Source organism: Aricia agestis, chromosome 8, assembly GCF_905147365.1.
Source record: "Aricia agestis chromosome 8, ilAriAges1.1, whole genome shotgun sequence".
Classification (NCBI taxonomy): Eukaryota; Metazoa; Arthropoda; class Insecta; order Lepidoptera; family Lycaenidae; genus Aricia; species Aricia agestis.
Genome location: NC_056413.1, coordinates 4,512,395 through 4,529,074, shown reverse-complemented (window position 1 = coordinate 4,529,074; position 16,680 = coordinate 4,512,395). Strand labels below are relative to the sequence as shown.

At 35.3% G+C, this 16,680-nt stretch overlaps 2 protein-coding genes and 1 long non-coding RNA gene across 4 annotated transcripts in view; 1 reads left to right on the top strand and 2 right to left on the bottom strand.

Moving 5' to 3' along the window:
- Window positions 1-3,176, top strand: part of LOC121729744 (probable phospholipid-transporting ATPase IIB) — a 28,916-nt gene extending 25,740 nt beyond the window's left edge. The window contains exons 18-20 of one of the 2 annotated variants that reach the window (XM_042118358.1): window positions 166-369; window positions 1,843-2,007; window positions 3,122-3,176. In XM_042118358.1, coding sequence (XP_041974292.1) covers window positions 166-369; window positions 1,843-1,982 — 344 coding nt within the window. In that variant the 3' untranslated portion in view covers window positions 1,983-2,007; window positions 3,122-3,176. Of the gene's footprint in view, window positions 1-165; window positions 370-1,842 lie in introns of both variants that reach the window. The other variant, XM_042118357.1, reaches the window with a different exon arrangement.
- Window positions 3,177-7,514: 4,338 nt separating this feature from the next.
- LOC121729748 lies at window positions 7,515-9,416 on the bottom strand. Its single transcript, XM_042118368.1, has one exon. The coding sequence runs from the start codon at window positions 9,238-9,240 to the stop codon at window positions 7,606-7,608; it is 1,635 nt and encodes a 544-aa protein (XP_041974302.1). The 5' UTR covers window positions 9,241-9,416; the 3' UTR covers window positions 7,515-7,605.
- Window positions 9,417-13,002: 3,586 nt separating this feature from the next.
- Window positions 13,003-15,511, bottom strand: LOC121729754. Its single transcript, XR_006036001.1, has 2 exons — window positions 14,903-15,511; window positions 13,003-14,824 (listed from the first exon to the last, which is right to left on the bottom strand). It is a non-coding gene; the product is annotated as an uncharacterized LOC121729754 (long non-coding RNA).
- Window positions 15,512-16,680: the final 1,169 nt, after the last annotated feature.

The window sequence follows — 16,680 nt, the reverse complement described above, 5'->3', positions numbered from 1 at the left end:
TGGCAACACAGGAGTTGCAGTGGTGGGAATATGGGATTGTTCATTTTCCCGTAAATTATGTAAGGGATTTAGCAAATAGGGCTTATAATATGTTGTATTTTTCTTTGTGTTGTTTTTGTCCTTCTGGTAACTAAGATGTCGTGTGAACTGTACAATGTTCCTCAGGCGGTGTGATAATGTACGGCGCGCTGGTGCTGTTCGAGGAGCAGTTGATCCACATAGTGGAGATCAGCTACACGGCGCTGATCCTCACGGAGCTGGTGATGGTGGCGCTGACGGCTCGCACTTACCACCGGCTCATGCTGGCTGCGGAGCTGCTCAGCCTCGCCAGCTACACCGCCACGCTGCTCATATTCACGAGCTACTTCGGTAAGTACGATAGAAGTTGGTTGATAGGCTTACTTGTGTAATTTGGTTGCGTTATGCCAAACCCAGCTGACGGATAACGATTAACATTGAATTTACATAACCCAACAAAATTATGTATTTTCACCATTTGCCTATACCTAAATCAACTTCTCAGCGTTGTACTTCTATGAGGCTTTCGATTTCGTTAACTACTTTATGCTTATCTTGGTTTTTTTTTTATCATACAAAATGATTTTATTAAAGACTAGATGTCCCGCGCGGCTTCGCCCGCGTAAATTAGGAATTTTACAGAAACCGTACATTTTCCCATAAAAAATATTTCCCACGTTTTTCCCACATTTTCCTGAGTTTCTTCGGTCGTATTAGTCTTAGCGTGATAATATAATATAGCCTATAGGCTACCTATAGTAAGAATATATTCTTACTCGATAAATGATCTATCTAACACTGAGATAAGTTTTTAAATCGGACCTGTAGTTCCTGAGATTGACGCGTTCAAGCAAACATACTCTTCAGGTTTATAATATTAGGTAGGTATAGATTTTTTAATTATCGCTTGACAAACTCGAGTCTCGATCTAAAAGACTATGAAATGGTATAATATGGTAGTGATGATGATGATGATGAATGTAATTTGCATAGTAGTATATACTTTCTGTTCTTAAAACAACGCCGAAACTCCCAAACTTGTATCTATAAAGAATCAGAAGTTCTCTCAGCACCTTCCGAACCACGGTATACCAGGTATATCTCGGTGCAAAATCTTACTTGTTGGTAGCATATGCTTAGAATACTTCTCACGAAACCGAAGTCACCACATGTTTGCCTATAAGTTTTGAGGAGTTCCCTCGATTACTTATGGATCCTTCATCAGATCACCACTTTTGTGAATATAATACCAAATTGGGATGATACCCTATATACCAAAAGAAAAATTTTGAAAATCGGTTAACAAACGGCGGAGTAATCGTTGAATATAAGAAAACGAACATAACACCTCCCCCATTTTGAAAGTCGGTTAAAATTGTAGCCTATGTGTTATTCTGATGTATAAGCTATATTATTGTAAAGTTTGATTAAAATCCGTTCAGCAGTTTTTGCGTGAAAGAGTAACAAACATCCATACATCCACACATCCATACATCCAAACAAACTTTCGCCTTTATAATATTAGTAGGATTTGTGAAAACATTTAACTGCATAAATAAAATAATTTGTATAAAACGTAGCAACTGAAAACACAAAATATAAATTAAGGTGTTTCACAGTAATAATATGAATTTTCATGCACTTTTTCCACTTTTAAAATGGAAAAAGTGCATGAATTTCCACCAAGAAGTTACGGTACATTCAATATCATATATTCGTTAAATGGGGACCATTTTGGTCCCACTAATGTTTAGTTTATAACACTGAGACCTAATAAGACTCACTATATGAGTATTTATAAAAATCATTTTCTATTTTCTACAGACAGTGACTTCATACGACATTGGGACTTCTGGTGGAAGGTTACAACGATCACCCTGGTGTCCTGCCTACCGCTCTACATAGTCAAGATCATGCATAGACGATGGAGTAACAGACAATACAGGAATATTAAGACGCATTAGATTGTACAGAGCCAGTCTACTACAGGTAATCCCATCATAACTAACGGTGACAATAAGAAATGTTTCGTGATTAGATAGATAGATCTTATCTTTAATTTGATGAAGAGTTCTACAGAAAGTATATATATAAGCTTCAGTGAAAATCTTCATTAAATTACAGAGTAATCATCAAATTACTGGGTGTGGCCGTAATTGAAATTGATCTTACAGTCCTATTAAAGTGAATTTGACAGGACCCCCTTAAAGATTATTTTACAAAAATCTTAGGCAAAATAATTATGTACTTGCGTACTCAAGCCTTTAGAATTAAAAAAGTAGACTAGGCAGAAAATCTGTTCAATATGAACCTATTAGATTCAGTATTTATACCTTTAGTTATGGTATATAACAATATTATTGTCATATCGTACGAGTTTCACAAATTATTGAAATTATTGGAATAATATTATCCGTCCTTTTTTTGTTCTATTTTATTAAAAAAAGCTGTATACTTACCTACAAAGTCTTGATATCAACGTATTAATAAGTCAATTAAAAATACGGGAGGCAAAATATAGCTTCAGATAAAGAATTTGAATGTATGTGGGCAATGCAGTATAGTACAAATCTGCGTTTACCATCAACTATTTATTCAGAATAATAAAATGTTTTAACGTGCCTTTATATTCATACATTCGGGTTGAATGAATCGGAAGTCGGAACCTATCAATTTTTATGTCACCGTAAAATTGTGAATAACGTTACATTGTAATATTCCTTTTCGACTAACAGTTGACGACCAAATCGGTCATGTGGCTTCAGCTGTATTAAACCTCCGTTAGCTACGCGAGATTAGTAAGTATGTAAGCCCAAAAAAAAAAAAATGCCGGACAAAAATATCGCTGGGTAGGTACCGAAAACAATTCTTGAAATCGTTGAATACGAGAATTGGCCGATTCCACAATCGTTTTCGGTACCTTCCCACCGATATTTTGTCTGGCTATTTTTTTTTTTTGGAAATACATACTAACTAATCTCTTGTTTCAAAAAATTAACACAGCTGAAACCACATGAAAATAATAATAATTTTCCTACTTTTAATTAACGCTGGCAACCCCTTGCCACCACCCGATCGACTTAAATTTTTTTTGGGTGCGCAGGAAGTACAGATCAACTGTTTGGAAAAAAAAAAAGTCGCTGAGCCTACATTTTTTCCCCACCCCACTACACCCACACCCACCGCCCACGGTCTGCCAGCACGCAGATTATAATAGAAAAGGTTGTTCAGGGAAGTAGCTAACTGAGTTTAAATACAGCTGAAGCCACATGACCGATTTGGTCGCCAGCTCTCCGTCGATTTGTCATTGACTGTAAACAACCACTGTTTTATGATTTTAGATTCCCTGTACAATAAGTTCGTCTGTAATAGGATACCTTCTTAATAAAAATTGACTTATAAACATTTTAATCATTAAGCTATGGTAATCATAAAAACTGAAATTCTTTGTTCAATTATAGATTTTACCTCTGTCAATTTTGTTCTCTATTACATCTAATGCTAAAGTTATGTAACTTATACTTGAAATCAATCAATCAAAAAAATATGAGGAAATATTACATTGTATGTACATAACAGAATTTACAATCTTACGGTGGTCTTAACGCGCAAGCTTCAAGGGATCTCCCCATTCCTAGGTGCTTGCGCGCTGAGTATAAGAAACTACTAATCGGATTTAGACTGCTTTAAGATAGGTTTGAGTTAAGGCTGTATCCAATAGCTTTGCCAGTTTGCCTTGGTGAATATGTTGCAGTCATCTGATTGAATCTGCTATTTGATTGAATTACTAGCAAATTAATCGAATGAAACCGTTTCATTAAATGATTAAAGTTGCTGACTGTGACGTTTAACGTCTAAACTAAAGGCCAACTTGTCAAGTCGGTATATTAAATAGTTTCATTCAATGAATTGGCTTGGTTTTCAATCGAATAGCACATTTAACTAGATGAATGCGATATACATTCTTTCATGATTCCTAGCAAGGCCATTGTAACAACCCTAATAATGATATGGTATGATAGAGTAACGGCCGTTCCCAATAATTGATCTATCTCTGGTTTTGCCCTACTATAGATAGGAATAGCTCACAATTGACATAAAATATGTCTCTAATGTCTAATGTGAGCTATTCCTATCTCTAGTAGGGCAAAACCAGAGATAGATCAAATATTGGGAACGGCCGTTAATTAGTATTAAGTAAATCAATAACAACAATTATTAATATATTATTTTAGCATAATTTTACTACTATATCTTATTTACCGCCATTATTATTTGAAATGGTTCAATGTTTTTGGTTACTAATGAAATGATACTTTTGTAATTTCGAATTGCCATTGCTGTATTAGATATAAATAATGTGAATAAAATGAGGGACACAAATAAAGACTTGGTAAAATGAGGAGTTGTCGTTAGTATTGTAATATAGTCTGCGCACAACTTTAAGGTCGTTTGATGCGTCCAATAGCGTCACTAATCACCGAAGAGACCTAAAAAGCGCCCCCCCCCCCACTCCCCCCACCGCTCTTACATGTTTTCGGACTGATATCGATATTATAAAGTTGTGCGCAGTTTATATCTGTGAGTCTCTGTATTTAATCGAGTAAAAAAGTTCTTATGAATAAAAGGAATCTTTGCTAAGTCGAAAAACCACGCTGCTAAATGCTAATGCTTCTCGGGAGATATCGTTTTCATATTGTATTTTGTATAGGAAAACTATGATTACCGTAAACATTGGCAGCGTGGTATTAAGCTATAGGTATATGAGGAACTGTGATTTAAATATAGAATAAGATTTATTCCGCGTTAAGATTGTATGTATTGTTAACGAGGACGGTTTAATGTACAAATAATTTGTGATAAATATTTATTTCGTTGCACCTGTTTAATTTGTTAAACTATTTACCTCTTTGGTGCAAGGTGATACCTCACTACGCGCCAGCGACACAACACTTGTCGTTTCATAGTACTGATGTTTTAGAAACGTTTATAAAGCGTCAGTTCCACAGGTTGTAATAAAACTAAACGATAATTAGCAGCGTTAAAAGAGCAATTTTTTTTGTCAAGAAAATGTTACTCTTACAACGCTGCTACTTTCACAATGAAATCTATACAAGGCACACTTACACATCCTAAAGTATGATCACTATGTTTTGTTACACCTTGTATACAAGATGTTAGTGTAAACACCGTTATCCTTGAAACCATCAAATGAGCCCGTCAAAGTGAACAACTTTTACTAAGTATGAGAATAATGCTGGGAACTCAAAAAATCCGTCTTTATACCCATACAAATTGCTGATCCGGGCATCCGTATGGGTATGAAGACGGCATTTTTTTTTTTGAGTTCCCAGCATTGTTCTCATAGAAAAAGTTGTTCATTTTGTCGGGCTCATTTGATGGTTTCAAGGATAACGGTGTTTACACAAACACATAGTATTTAACGTGAAGTGTCGCGTCGCAGTGTCGCTTTAGTGCGGTCTCGCCTTTACTGTTAAAAATATTTACACATTGTATATTATCTTACACATTGTTTTTGTTGGCCTGTGTTTTTTAAGCGGGGAATTGACTACCGGGCCGCCCGCTACGGGCCGCCCGTCACGGGCAGGTCTGTCGCATGTCTGCTCGTCAATTCCCAGGTACGGGCACAGACATGCAAGTTGGCCCGTGCCCGCAGCCTGCCCGCGAGATCGCATTTTTCCCGCGCGGACACGGGCAAGTCTGTACATGAATGGTCGCGACGGGCGGCCCGCCGTCATTCGCGCCTTGGAGAGCGACTGGACTACTGGAGTGCACTTAAAATATTATTGTAAAAAATACAAACACTAAGCTTAGGAATGAAGAAACAAAAACAATTTTGACATTCGTTTATTTCCATTTACCTGTCTACCGTATCCTTGTTTGTAGAAAAAAGCAAGGATTACATGAACACCGAACTACCTCATGCCGCTAATAGAGCGAACTTATTGAAAAATACGAAGAAATCAATGCCGATGCTGATCTATCATTTCTTACAAAGAAGATTGAGTCCATGAGTCCACGACCGAGCCCTCTATCTATTCGACTGACTTGCCTGTTCTGTGTGTGTTCAATAGGGGCAAGCGGCAGACTTGTGCCAGACCGGGCGGCCCGCGGGCAGCCCGGTAGTGAATTCCCCGCTGAAGTCATAATGACAAGCAAAGACAAAACATTTCCTCTGTTAACGCCTCTAGTCCACCGACGCTGCAAAACGCGAAACAACTGCGAAACTGTAATAGAGTGAGATGGATTGTTGTGTGTCGGATGAGACAGTAAATCTCAGCGTCGGTGGACTACAGGCGATACCCCCTTACTACGAAAAACACCTTAACAATGTGTTAACATTACGTCATAGTTTTTTTTGTCTGCCAAAATTAGTATAAAACAAGTCAATACATTGTATAAGGGCCGCGCTACACCGGAATGAGCACTTTCAGTGTCATAAGATTTTAAACTTTATCTTCATTATTGTGATACATAGTACCGCTTGAGAAGTTTACGGCCGCCCGTGGCCGCTCGTGGCCGCGATTTCTCGAGCGATACTATGTATTACAATAATGAAGATAAAGTTTAAAATCACATGACACTAAAAGTGCTCGCCTCGCCGCTGCCATTCAGGTGTGGCGCGGCCCTAACTATAACGTCTGTGTACACTAGCGTAGCTAGCACGGGGTTTCCCAGTCGATTCTTCGGAAGAAAGTAATGGCAGTTTCTTTCCCATGTCTACATATCTTATTCCCGAGCATGGCACCACCCATCGACTTGAGTTTCAGTGGACAAAGACAAGAAACTCTTTCCATAGCAACCATTAAAGCAACGGCAATTATTTTTTTTTGACATTTAGTTTCTTGGTTCTTTTTTTTTAATTATGGCACCTCGGCTATAAAACCATGGCCAGTGTCGAGTAAATGGCGGCAAATTAAAAAAATCGACGTGTAGCAACCTTGTCTATATAGCCAGAATTATAGTTTTGATCTACGAAATACGAATAATGAAAACTAAGGAACTTTATTATTCGTAGTTTGTAGATCATAACTATAATTCCGACTATAGACAGGGTTGCTATACATCGATTTTTTTAATTTGCCGCCATTTACTCGACACTAGCCATGGTTTTATAGCCAAGTGCCATAATAAAAATAAAAAAAGAATCAAGAAACTAAATGTCAAAAGCGGTTCGTCATGCTTGACATATAGATTTTCAAAAGCGGAAGATATCGAGATACGAAAGAAACTTTTTCTCCAATGTTTTTCCGGTAAAACTGTCAAAATTTAGTTTCTTTCGTTTGTCTACGTGCTTGTGCTAGCTATGTAGGTATAGATCTTTTTTATTAAGGGCCAAGTGTAAATATTTTTATTTGTTTGGGGTTGCAAGTCTATCGATGTTACTTTTTGTCCTCTTTCAAATATTTTCCATTCCCTATTTTAGGTAAAAATCTTATGTAATCTTATGATACACTAAAATAAATAAAATTAAATTATTCCTGAATTTTATTTCTAAACCCACTTGAAACGTATTCTCTTAAAAAGTAAATGCTACTAAAACGAGTAAATGTAAAATTCTAAAATCTATGACGGTGTAAACGATTTGCTATCTGAGGTTCTGAGTATATTTTGCTTGGAAACGATGCGCCTCGCCCAAGCTAAATCGCGTTTGTTGCGACTTCGCTTCGATATCTTAGAACTTGTGGAGAAAGATTCCTCAGAAAGGGAACTTTCTGATTCTGTGCATGATGACTTTCCTCCGATGAAAGTTTGCGCTGAGTCTGCGATGAAAGAATTCGTCGAGTATGATTTCCGTGACGTAATAGGACGTTTCTTCTGAATTCTTACCTCCGACATCGACGTCTCTATTCTCGGTGGACTAAGCGAGTGCGCATTTTTTGGCTGAGCAGATTTGTTCTCTAATTCTTTGATTATTTCCGATTCTGTAGACGATTCTGAGTCCTCGCTGCTCTCTTCAATAGCCATATCTTCCTCTCTGTTCTCGTGTAAGTCGTAAACTTTCCGAGTTCGTGTTGTATTTCCAGATTCATTCCTCGGCGTTACGGGATCTCTATGTCTCGGCAGCATAACCGGTATACTCGAATCAGCTTTCGCATATTCCACATCCATGTTCCTTTGCGGATGCTTGTAGCGGCAAATGCCGTTCTCGTTTAGAATATTGCTGTAAATCACTTGCAGAAGGCATATAATCGTGGAGACGGATAAAACTATGATCATGCACAAGTACAACGTGGTATCATCTACGGAATCATCGGGAACAGTTTTCCACGGACGCCATTTTGATTCATCTCGATACGAAATTATGTTACGCCGGGACAATCCTCGACCATAGCTTTGCACGGCCGCTGCTACCCTCAAAACTCCGCCGAAAGCGGCGTATAGTTTCTCGTCGGTGAGGTGTGGTGCCACATCCCTCTTCATCCAACGCCAGAGGTCGCTGTTGAAGCCGACAAAATCTGACTGACGACATTTTGTGGACGAGTTACGTAGTATGCACCCAGAAGCTGTAGTATAATAGTTTAACAAAACATTCTCTGATTTTGGCGACTCTAAGCTTACCAATCCTTCGGTTTTCAATGGCAACGCTATTGCGGATGGTTTGTCGCTGTCGTCCAGTTTCGGGGTAGGTAAGTAAATGCAAGAACTAGTATCTCGTTTGAATATTAAAAGAGCGCAAGGATTCGGGTTTTTCCCGAGCCCTATCCTTATTTTTTCCATTGTCAAGTTTCCCCACTTCTTTAAGCGAGCTGGTAGCTTCCAACCCAGGCCTTGTGTGTTTAACATTATTTTTATGTTGTTATAAAAATCGTGCAAATCTCTCGCTTTTCTGTATGAGATGTTGCCAGCGTAATACGCAAGCCTAGCAGAAGGAAGCATATCACTTCTCAAATGGGAACCTATGGTGTCAGCTAGCAGTTCTGCTGGTGACAAACCGATACTCGTATCATGGTTTTTTGCTGCAGTTTGGAGGGCACCCTTAAAATATCCCAGCAAATCTTGTATGTATCTATCATTCATTTTATCCGGTGGAAGTACGGGTGGTATAAGTTCTTCAAATAATTGTCTAGCTCGCAAACCAGCTATATCAAAATTGGTCCAGCAATTTCTTCGAGAGGAACGTTTAAAAAATATTGAACTGCCAGCACCAGAACAAACAGAATCTTGTATAAAAATTAGAAACACTAAGAAAAATATCATTGCATTATGTGCCGTACATCAAGTATTCATCCAGCAAAGCATAGAGCATTGAGAAATACATACACATCAAATACACAAACACCCATTTCACCGCGAATTCACCGGATAAGAATGTGAATCAGAGAAATATAAACATACACCCCGTGCATACACCGATGTGAATAAAAGACAGTATTGTTAAGCAAAGATTATTTTTTTGACAGCAAATAACAGTAAAGAATGTCATTATTCTTAAAAAATTCGTTCAGAGGCTAGAAGCATTGACTTAATAAACAGGCTTTATAGAATAACCATAGTATAGCAATATTAGTTAGGGATATGTCATATTGCTACACTGTGGAATAACACTGTGAAACAACAGGAATGAGGAAACATTATTTTCCTCTATGGAGGAAACTTCGTTTTCCGTTGTCCGCCTCTTGGTATTTTTTAGCTTCGAATATAAATTTTCATGTAAAAAAAAGGACGTCATAATGGTTTGACAGTTAAAAATTGTGATGGGAGACGGCGGGAAACTCGAACGCGGGCGGTCGTGTTTTTCTCAAATTTTATTTGTTTATTAGTGTTCAGTGCGGGAATATTGTACATATTTTTGTAAATATTTAGTTTTAATTATCTTTCTAGTTTATTTTATATTTTCTTCTCGGTAAGTGTATTTATTTTTGTACTATGAATCGACCTCCGGATCCCGGAGGCGGGAATTTTTGTGGCCCAATTCCACAGCCCGGTTATTTTGTTACGTTGGATTTTGATGAGTCCAATAATATGGACACAGAAGAGTCAATAAGTCAAAGAACGTACAAACGATCTCGTAATGATTTTATTGACGAGCTGACGTGCAAACAATGTAACAAAGTAACTAGAGATAGCGCGGGAAATCGTATTAATTGTAAGTGTATACTTGAAAAGGATAATGCTGCTAGCATGCGTGTATCCTCAGCCTCAGCACCTGAGACAGAAAGAAAACATATTGGCAGAAATTTATATAATGAAAATGATGTTTCCCCTTATTTAATTCATGTACAAAAAGTTACAAAAAATGTCTCTGGGGCATTTTCAAAAAAATGTGTACCCCTGGTTTTTACCTTGTCCCTTGACTTCGCTACAGATTATTTGTAAAAAATTACATACTAACATTTTGTAATTTTAATGTAGGAGCATAAACAAGTTTTCTTTTATTAAAATACATTCACGTTTGCATAAAATTTTATTTAGTATGAGATTTATAAGGGTTTTTAAGTACCGAAACCTATTAAATTCACCTGTCCCCTTCCCAGAAGTTGTAACAAAATCTTTAATAACTATTTTTTTTCTTAAAGTAAGTTACTTAAAAAACATATGTTAGATTCCTAAATACTTAATGTATCAATTGAATGTCTTGTTATTGAAAAATCTAACATAATTTAACTACAAATTAATTAAAATTATAATCATGAAAAAGCAACCCGACCGGAATGTTCGGTTTAGTGACCGTTTTTTTTAGTTTTATAAACATACTACAAAAATATTTTCGGCACTAAATGATAGCACTATATTTCATTGTACATCGAGAAACTTCAATTTGAATTTAGTAGTTAAAAATCTGCTACAAGACGCGGACGCAGGTTGGATGGTTCTTCAGGAACGGTTTATTTGTTCAGATAAGTGACCATATTTTGTAAGCATTATTATACTTTCTCCAACTGTTTCTACTGTTGACACGTTGCAAAATTAGCTTAGTATTTAGTATAAAAAATGAAATTGTGATAACTATTATCGGTTATTTACAAACACTTTAAAAGTAAAAGAAAGTAATATTACGTGACTTCCGACTTGTGACTTTTCGTATGGTCACATATAATGGAACGGACAAGTCACAACAGGCGGAAAGCATAAGGCTTAGTTCACATTTTAAATAAATTATTTTTTTATTCACAGATTTTATTAAGAAAATTGGAGATTTTTAAACTGGTACGATTAACGTACAAATATATTTTTTATTACTTATGTGTTAAGGTGACGCCGCGTTAAAGTAAAAAACCGTTTTGGATATGTTTTAGATTGCTAGTTATCTATGAAAGCCCGGCCCGGCCTTTCACAGAAAACAAGCAATGGAACAGCAAAAAATGGAAAGGGCGTAAGCGACAAAATATATTTGTCGCGTAATTTAAAAACCATAAATACATTTCATATAAGCTATGGGCAAATTAAAGTGTATGCTTGAACCAAGCCATGTACAAATTTGGAAGCTTAAATCACTCTCCTCTGTTGGAAAAATAGGAATCCTTTTTTTTTACACAGGTCTATTTGATTGATTATTCTGTGTTATAAAAGTTGACCAATCGTGTTACGCTATGGGTAAATCAAAGACAAAGACATGATAAATACTGACAATGAACTTTAATTTCTTAGCTTTAGTCATTGAAAAATCGATATCGCTACAGCCAAATTATCAAGGCGTCGCCTTTACTTAACAATAACAAATATTTAAAATTTAAGTACCTAAAAGTTTTTTTTTTTAATTTTGATTTTATTTCCACTACTTTTCTATCAGTAAAGTTGAAAATCATTTTGTGTCGTTGATATTTGCAGATTTATAATAACTAGACATCAGATTATATGCATTTGCATACTTGCATATGCAAATGCATATAATGTCACTTTTTAGGCGATAGTGCATATTTTGGCAATATGCACTATGCATATTTCGGTAGTTTAACTTCCATGGGCATTAAGATTGCAATCGGAAAATGTTGGTAGAAAATTATTATTGGCGTATAATAAATAAATAAAAACTCTTTATTTCAGGAAATTAAAAATCCTGGATTTTATGAAATTATAAAAATTGGCGCTTTTATTAATGTCACTACCGGAAAAAAATAATAATTTAATATTAAGTGACTTTTGATTGTGCATATTTTGTGCATATTTCGACCATTTTTCGTGCATATTTGCATGGATATTTCGGCACTTTGATCGTGCATATAATCCGATGTCATTAATAACTTAGGAATTCGTAGATATGTGAACACATCTTTATGATTATGAGATGTTCGTCCCTCTAATTATTGAAGTTAAATCTATGAAATCAAAGAATTTTTTACTTTTATAAGTAGTGCAACAATAAAAATGTTTAAATAAAAGGTTTTTGTGTTATAAAAACTCCTTTAAATATGTTAAATATTACTTACTCATGTAAAAAAATGAAAAATAACCTAGTGGTTGGGTCACATAGTCACACTATGGATTAAAAATAATTGCTACTCTTGTTGATCCTTGAAATTATCTAAATTTTTTTTAATAAACAATTAAATATGCATTTCACTAGATTAAATTAACGAAGAAATCCATTTATTGCTGTATTTTTTTGTATTAAATTATATTTTACATTTAGTCGCACAACGGAATCTGTTTCGTCGAAAATTCGATTTTGTTTCAATAATATCAGAATAATATAACGTTTTCAGCGTTCTTTTTAACATATTCCATTAGTTCAATATTTTTCCTTGTATATGACATTCAAAAAAAGGTAAATAAATGACCTTAAAAAATATAGACATATTTTAGCAAGGGTACACGTTTTTTTGAAAATGCCCTCAGATGATGGTACGCAACTACACCCTATCACCTTTGGTGACTTTTTAATTAAAAATAACATTTATAATATTATTAATGGCTCTCTAAAAAAAATTGGTCGGAACAGAATTTCTGTTTCATTTCAAAATTACAAAGATGCTAATACATTTATTAATAATTCAATACTCGCTGACAATAATTATGAAGCTTTTATACCATCTTTTAATGTCGTTAGAATAGGTATTGTGAGGGGTATACCAGTTGAATGGTCACCTGAGGAAATAATAAATAACATTTCTACACCTACCGGTAGTGGTAAAGTTGTGAAGGTCAGACGCTTAAATTATAAAACAATGGTGGAGGGTTCTCCTGTATGGAAACCGACTCAGTCAGTTGTTGTATACTTTGATGGTAGGGTTCTGCCAAAAAGAGTTTTTATTTGTTATAATTCACTACCAGTTGAGCTCTACATCTTTCCCACTATACAATGCTTCAAATGTTGTCGGTATGGACATACCAAAGCTCAGTGTAGGTCAAAATCACGGTGTATCAAGTGTGGTCAGGAACATGATATGGATTCTTGTAGTGTTAATGAGCATGAATATTTCTGTTGCTTATGTTCTGGCCATCATATGGCTAATAACAAAATATGCCCAGAGTTTAATAGGCAAAAATCTATAAAAATACACATGGCTGAACATTGTGTCTCTTATGCAGAGGCCAATAAAGAAATTCCTTCCTCATATAAATCTTATTCAGATACACTATCCACTCCTAAATTTAATTTATCTACTAATAATAATAATAGTTCATCTGATAATAGATCATACAAAAAAACTGTAGTTGCTAAGCCTCGTGCTCCTTATAGACCAATGAAAGGTTATGATAAAATTGCCCATAACAATGTGGTAAAAGAGTTTTCTTTTGATAATTTAGAAAAAAACACAACACCAGTACATGAATACAATAAAGGTATAATAAACAATTACAAGAATGAACTTTCTTCACTTACAGATGTAATATCATTATTACAAACCCACTCACAGAACGATAATATACCGTCCATCGTTGCCCCTTTAATTCAATGTATAATTAATATTCTACAATATGGCCCAGATCATTCAGTGGAACGCTCGAAGTGTAGTTAATAAAAAAAGTGACATAGCTTATTTATTAAGAAATTATAATCCTTTTTTATTTTCTTTCTCAGAAACTTGGCTTAGGCCAAGTAATACTTTTAGATTTAAGAATTATAATACAATTAGAGAAGATAGGTTAGACGGCTATGGTGGTGTAGCCTTTCTCCTTGAGAAAAACTACCCTTTTAGCCTTATTGATATCCCTGTACATAGTTCAGAGCTATCTATTATAGCAATTAGTGTAAATAATATATGTTTTGTCTCTGTATATATTTCCCATGCCTCTATTAATATTTTAAATGAATTTAATAACATTTTAAGCTCTTTACCAAGACCTTTAATTATAACAGGTGACTTTAATTGTCATCACCAGTCATGGGGAAGCTCCATTACTAATAGTTATGGTAACAAGCTGCTAAGTGTTTTAGATCTGAATAATCTATGTGTTATAAATTCTGGTGAGCCCACAAGGCGCACTAGTCCAACAGAAGGCAAAAGCGTTGTTGATTTGACTATTTGCTCCTCACAGTTTGTAACACAATTAACATCTTCGGTTCTATCATCCACTTTTGGAAGCGATCACTTCCCCATATTAACTACCTCTCCTTTTGATAATTCTCAGGCTCCTATTCAAAATGTCAGATTATTTCCCAGGTATAACCTTAATAATGTCACCGATAAATGTTGGAAGAAATTCAGTAGTAAAGTTGATGTAAAACTGTCACAGATATTTCCAAATGAAGATGACTCTATTGATGCTCTCGTTTTTACAGATGTCTTGATAGAAAGTGCTAATGAAGTTTTTCCAATAAAAAATGAATCATCTTCCATTCCCAGCCCACCGTGGTGGGATAAAGAGTGTACGGAAGCTGTAAAAAGGAGAAAGAAGGCTGAAAGAATGTATAGTACAAATATGTCTCTTGAAAATTATTGGACATTGAAAAACATTATAAATAGCACCAAATTACTTTTCAAAAAGAAAAAATCTGAAAGTTGGCAAAAATTTTGCTCCTCTCTGTCCCCGAATTCTCCTCCAACTGTTGTTTGGCAAAATATTAGGAGGTTCAAATCTGCATACAATACTTCTCATTCTGTTTCTCTTCCTAGTTCTATTGCAAATGATTTTCTTGACAAGCTTGCTCCTCCTACAGTCAATCTTCCTAACCTATTTCATAACAATAGTACAATAGATGAAAATGAAGAGTCTTCAGAATTAAATTCCTCCTTTACCATGGCCGAATTAAAAAATGTACTTTCGTATGTATCGGATTCCTCTCCTGGGCCTGATGGTATTTATTATTCATTTATTTCTCATCTAAACGAAAACAGTTTATCAGTTTATCTTAGAATCATTAACTCAATTTTTGAATCTGGCAATATTCCATCAGAGTGGAAATGTCAACTAGTGTTACCCATTTTGAAACCAAACAAAGATCCTTCCCTCTCATCTTCATATCGTCCAATAGCCCTCTCGTCTGTTCTTCTAAAAATAATTGAACATTTAGTCAAAAACCGCCTGGAGTGGTTCGTTGAAAGTAACTGCCTGCTTTCTTCATCTCAATATGGTTTTCGGCGTAATAAAAGTACATATGACAACTTAAGTTCTTTTACCACCGACATAAGATTAGCTTTCAGCGCAAATAAATTCGTTCTTTCGGCCTTTTTAGATCTTTCTAATGCATATGATAGTGTTATTATATCAATATTGAAACAGAAACTAAGACGTCTAAAAATTCCTAAAAAAATTATTTCATTTATTATAAACCTGTTAACTGATAGATATATTATTTTCTATAATAATGGCCGTAAATACATAAGAATTGTTACCAAAGGTTTACCACAAGGCTTAGTTTTGAGCCCTCTGTTATATGACATATATACTTATGATTTAGAATTGGCCATTGCAGAGTTGTTGGATGTTGATATTTCGCAGTATGCGGATGATCTGACCTTATATGTTGTAGGGAATAATGCTGATGATGCTTCCGCTAAGCTAACAAGAGCCTTGCATTTTCTTAAGCGTTGGTTGGACAACCACGGCCTAGATTTATCCCCAACTAAAAGCTCCATAGTTCTTTTTAGTCGAATGCGCGTAACTCCTCAAGTTAGAGTATTTTTTGATAACATTATCATTTCACAAAAAAACCATCATAAATTTTTAGGTGTCATCCTGGATGAAAAGCTTTCCGGAATTCCACATTGTGATTATGTTGTAAGTAGATGCGAAAAAAATGTAAATATCATCAGATGTCTAGCAGGCGTATGGTGGGATGCCCATCCATTTTATCTAAAATTAGTGTATAATGCTTTGATTCGCAGCATATTAGAATATGGCTCTTTCCTTTTGGAGCCTAGACGTGTATCAGGATTTAAATCTTTAGACAAAATCCAAAGTAAATGCCTCAGAATTATATGTGGAGCAATGAAATCTAGTCCAATCAACGCTTTGCAGGTTGAATGTTATGATCCTCCTTTACATTTACGCCGTCAATATTTATCCGACAAATATCTCTTTCGATGCCTTCAGCTTTATGATCATCCTATTATTGCGAAACTTCAAACGCTTTCCTATCATATTTCCGAAAATTCATACTGGTTAAATAAACAAACCCCGTGTTTAATTGTGAGCTATTTTAAATTTAAATCTCTTACTGCACCTATTCATTCTTCTTCTAAATTACCGATTTTTTCTTCTTCTTATGGGGCTCTTGTGTCCGCTCCAAATATTCTGACCATTAATATAGAG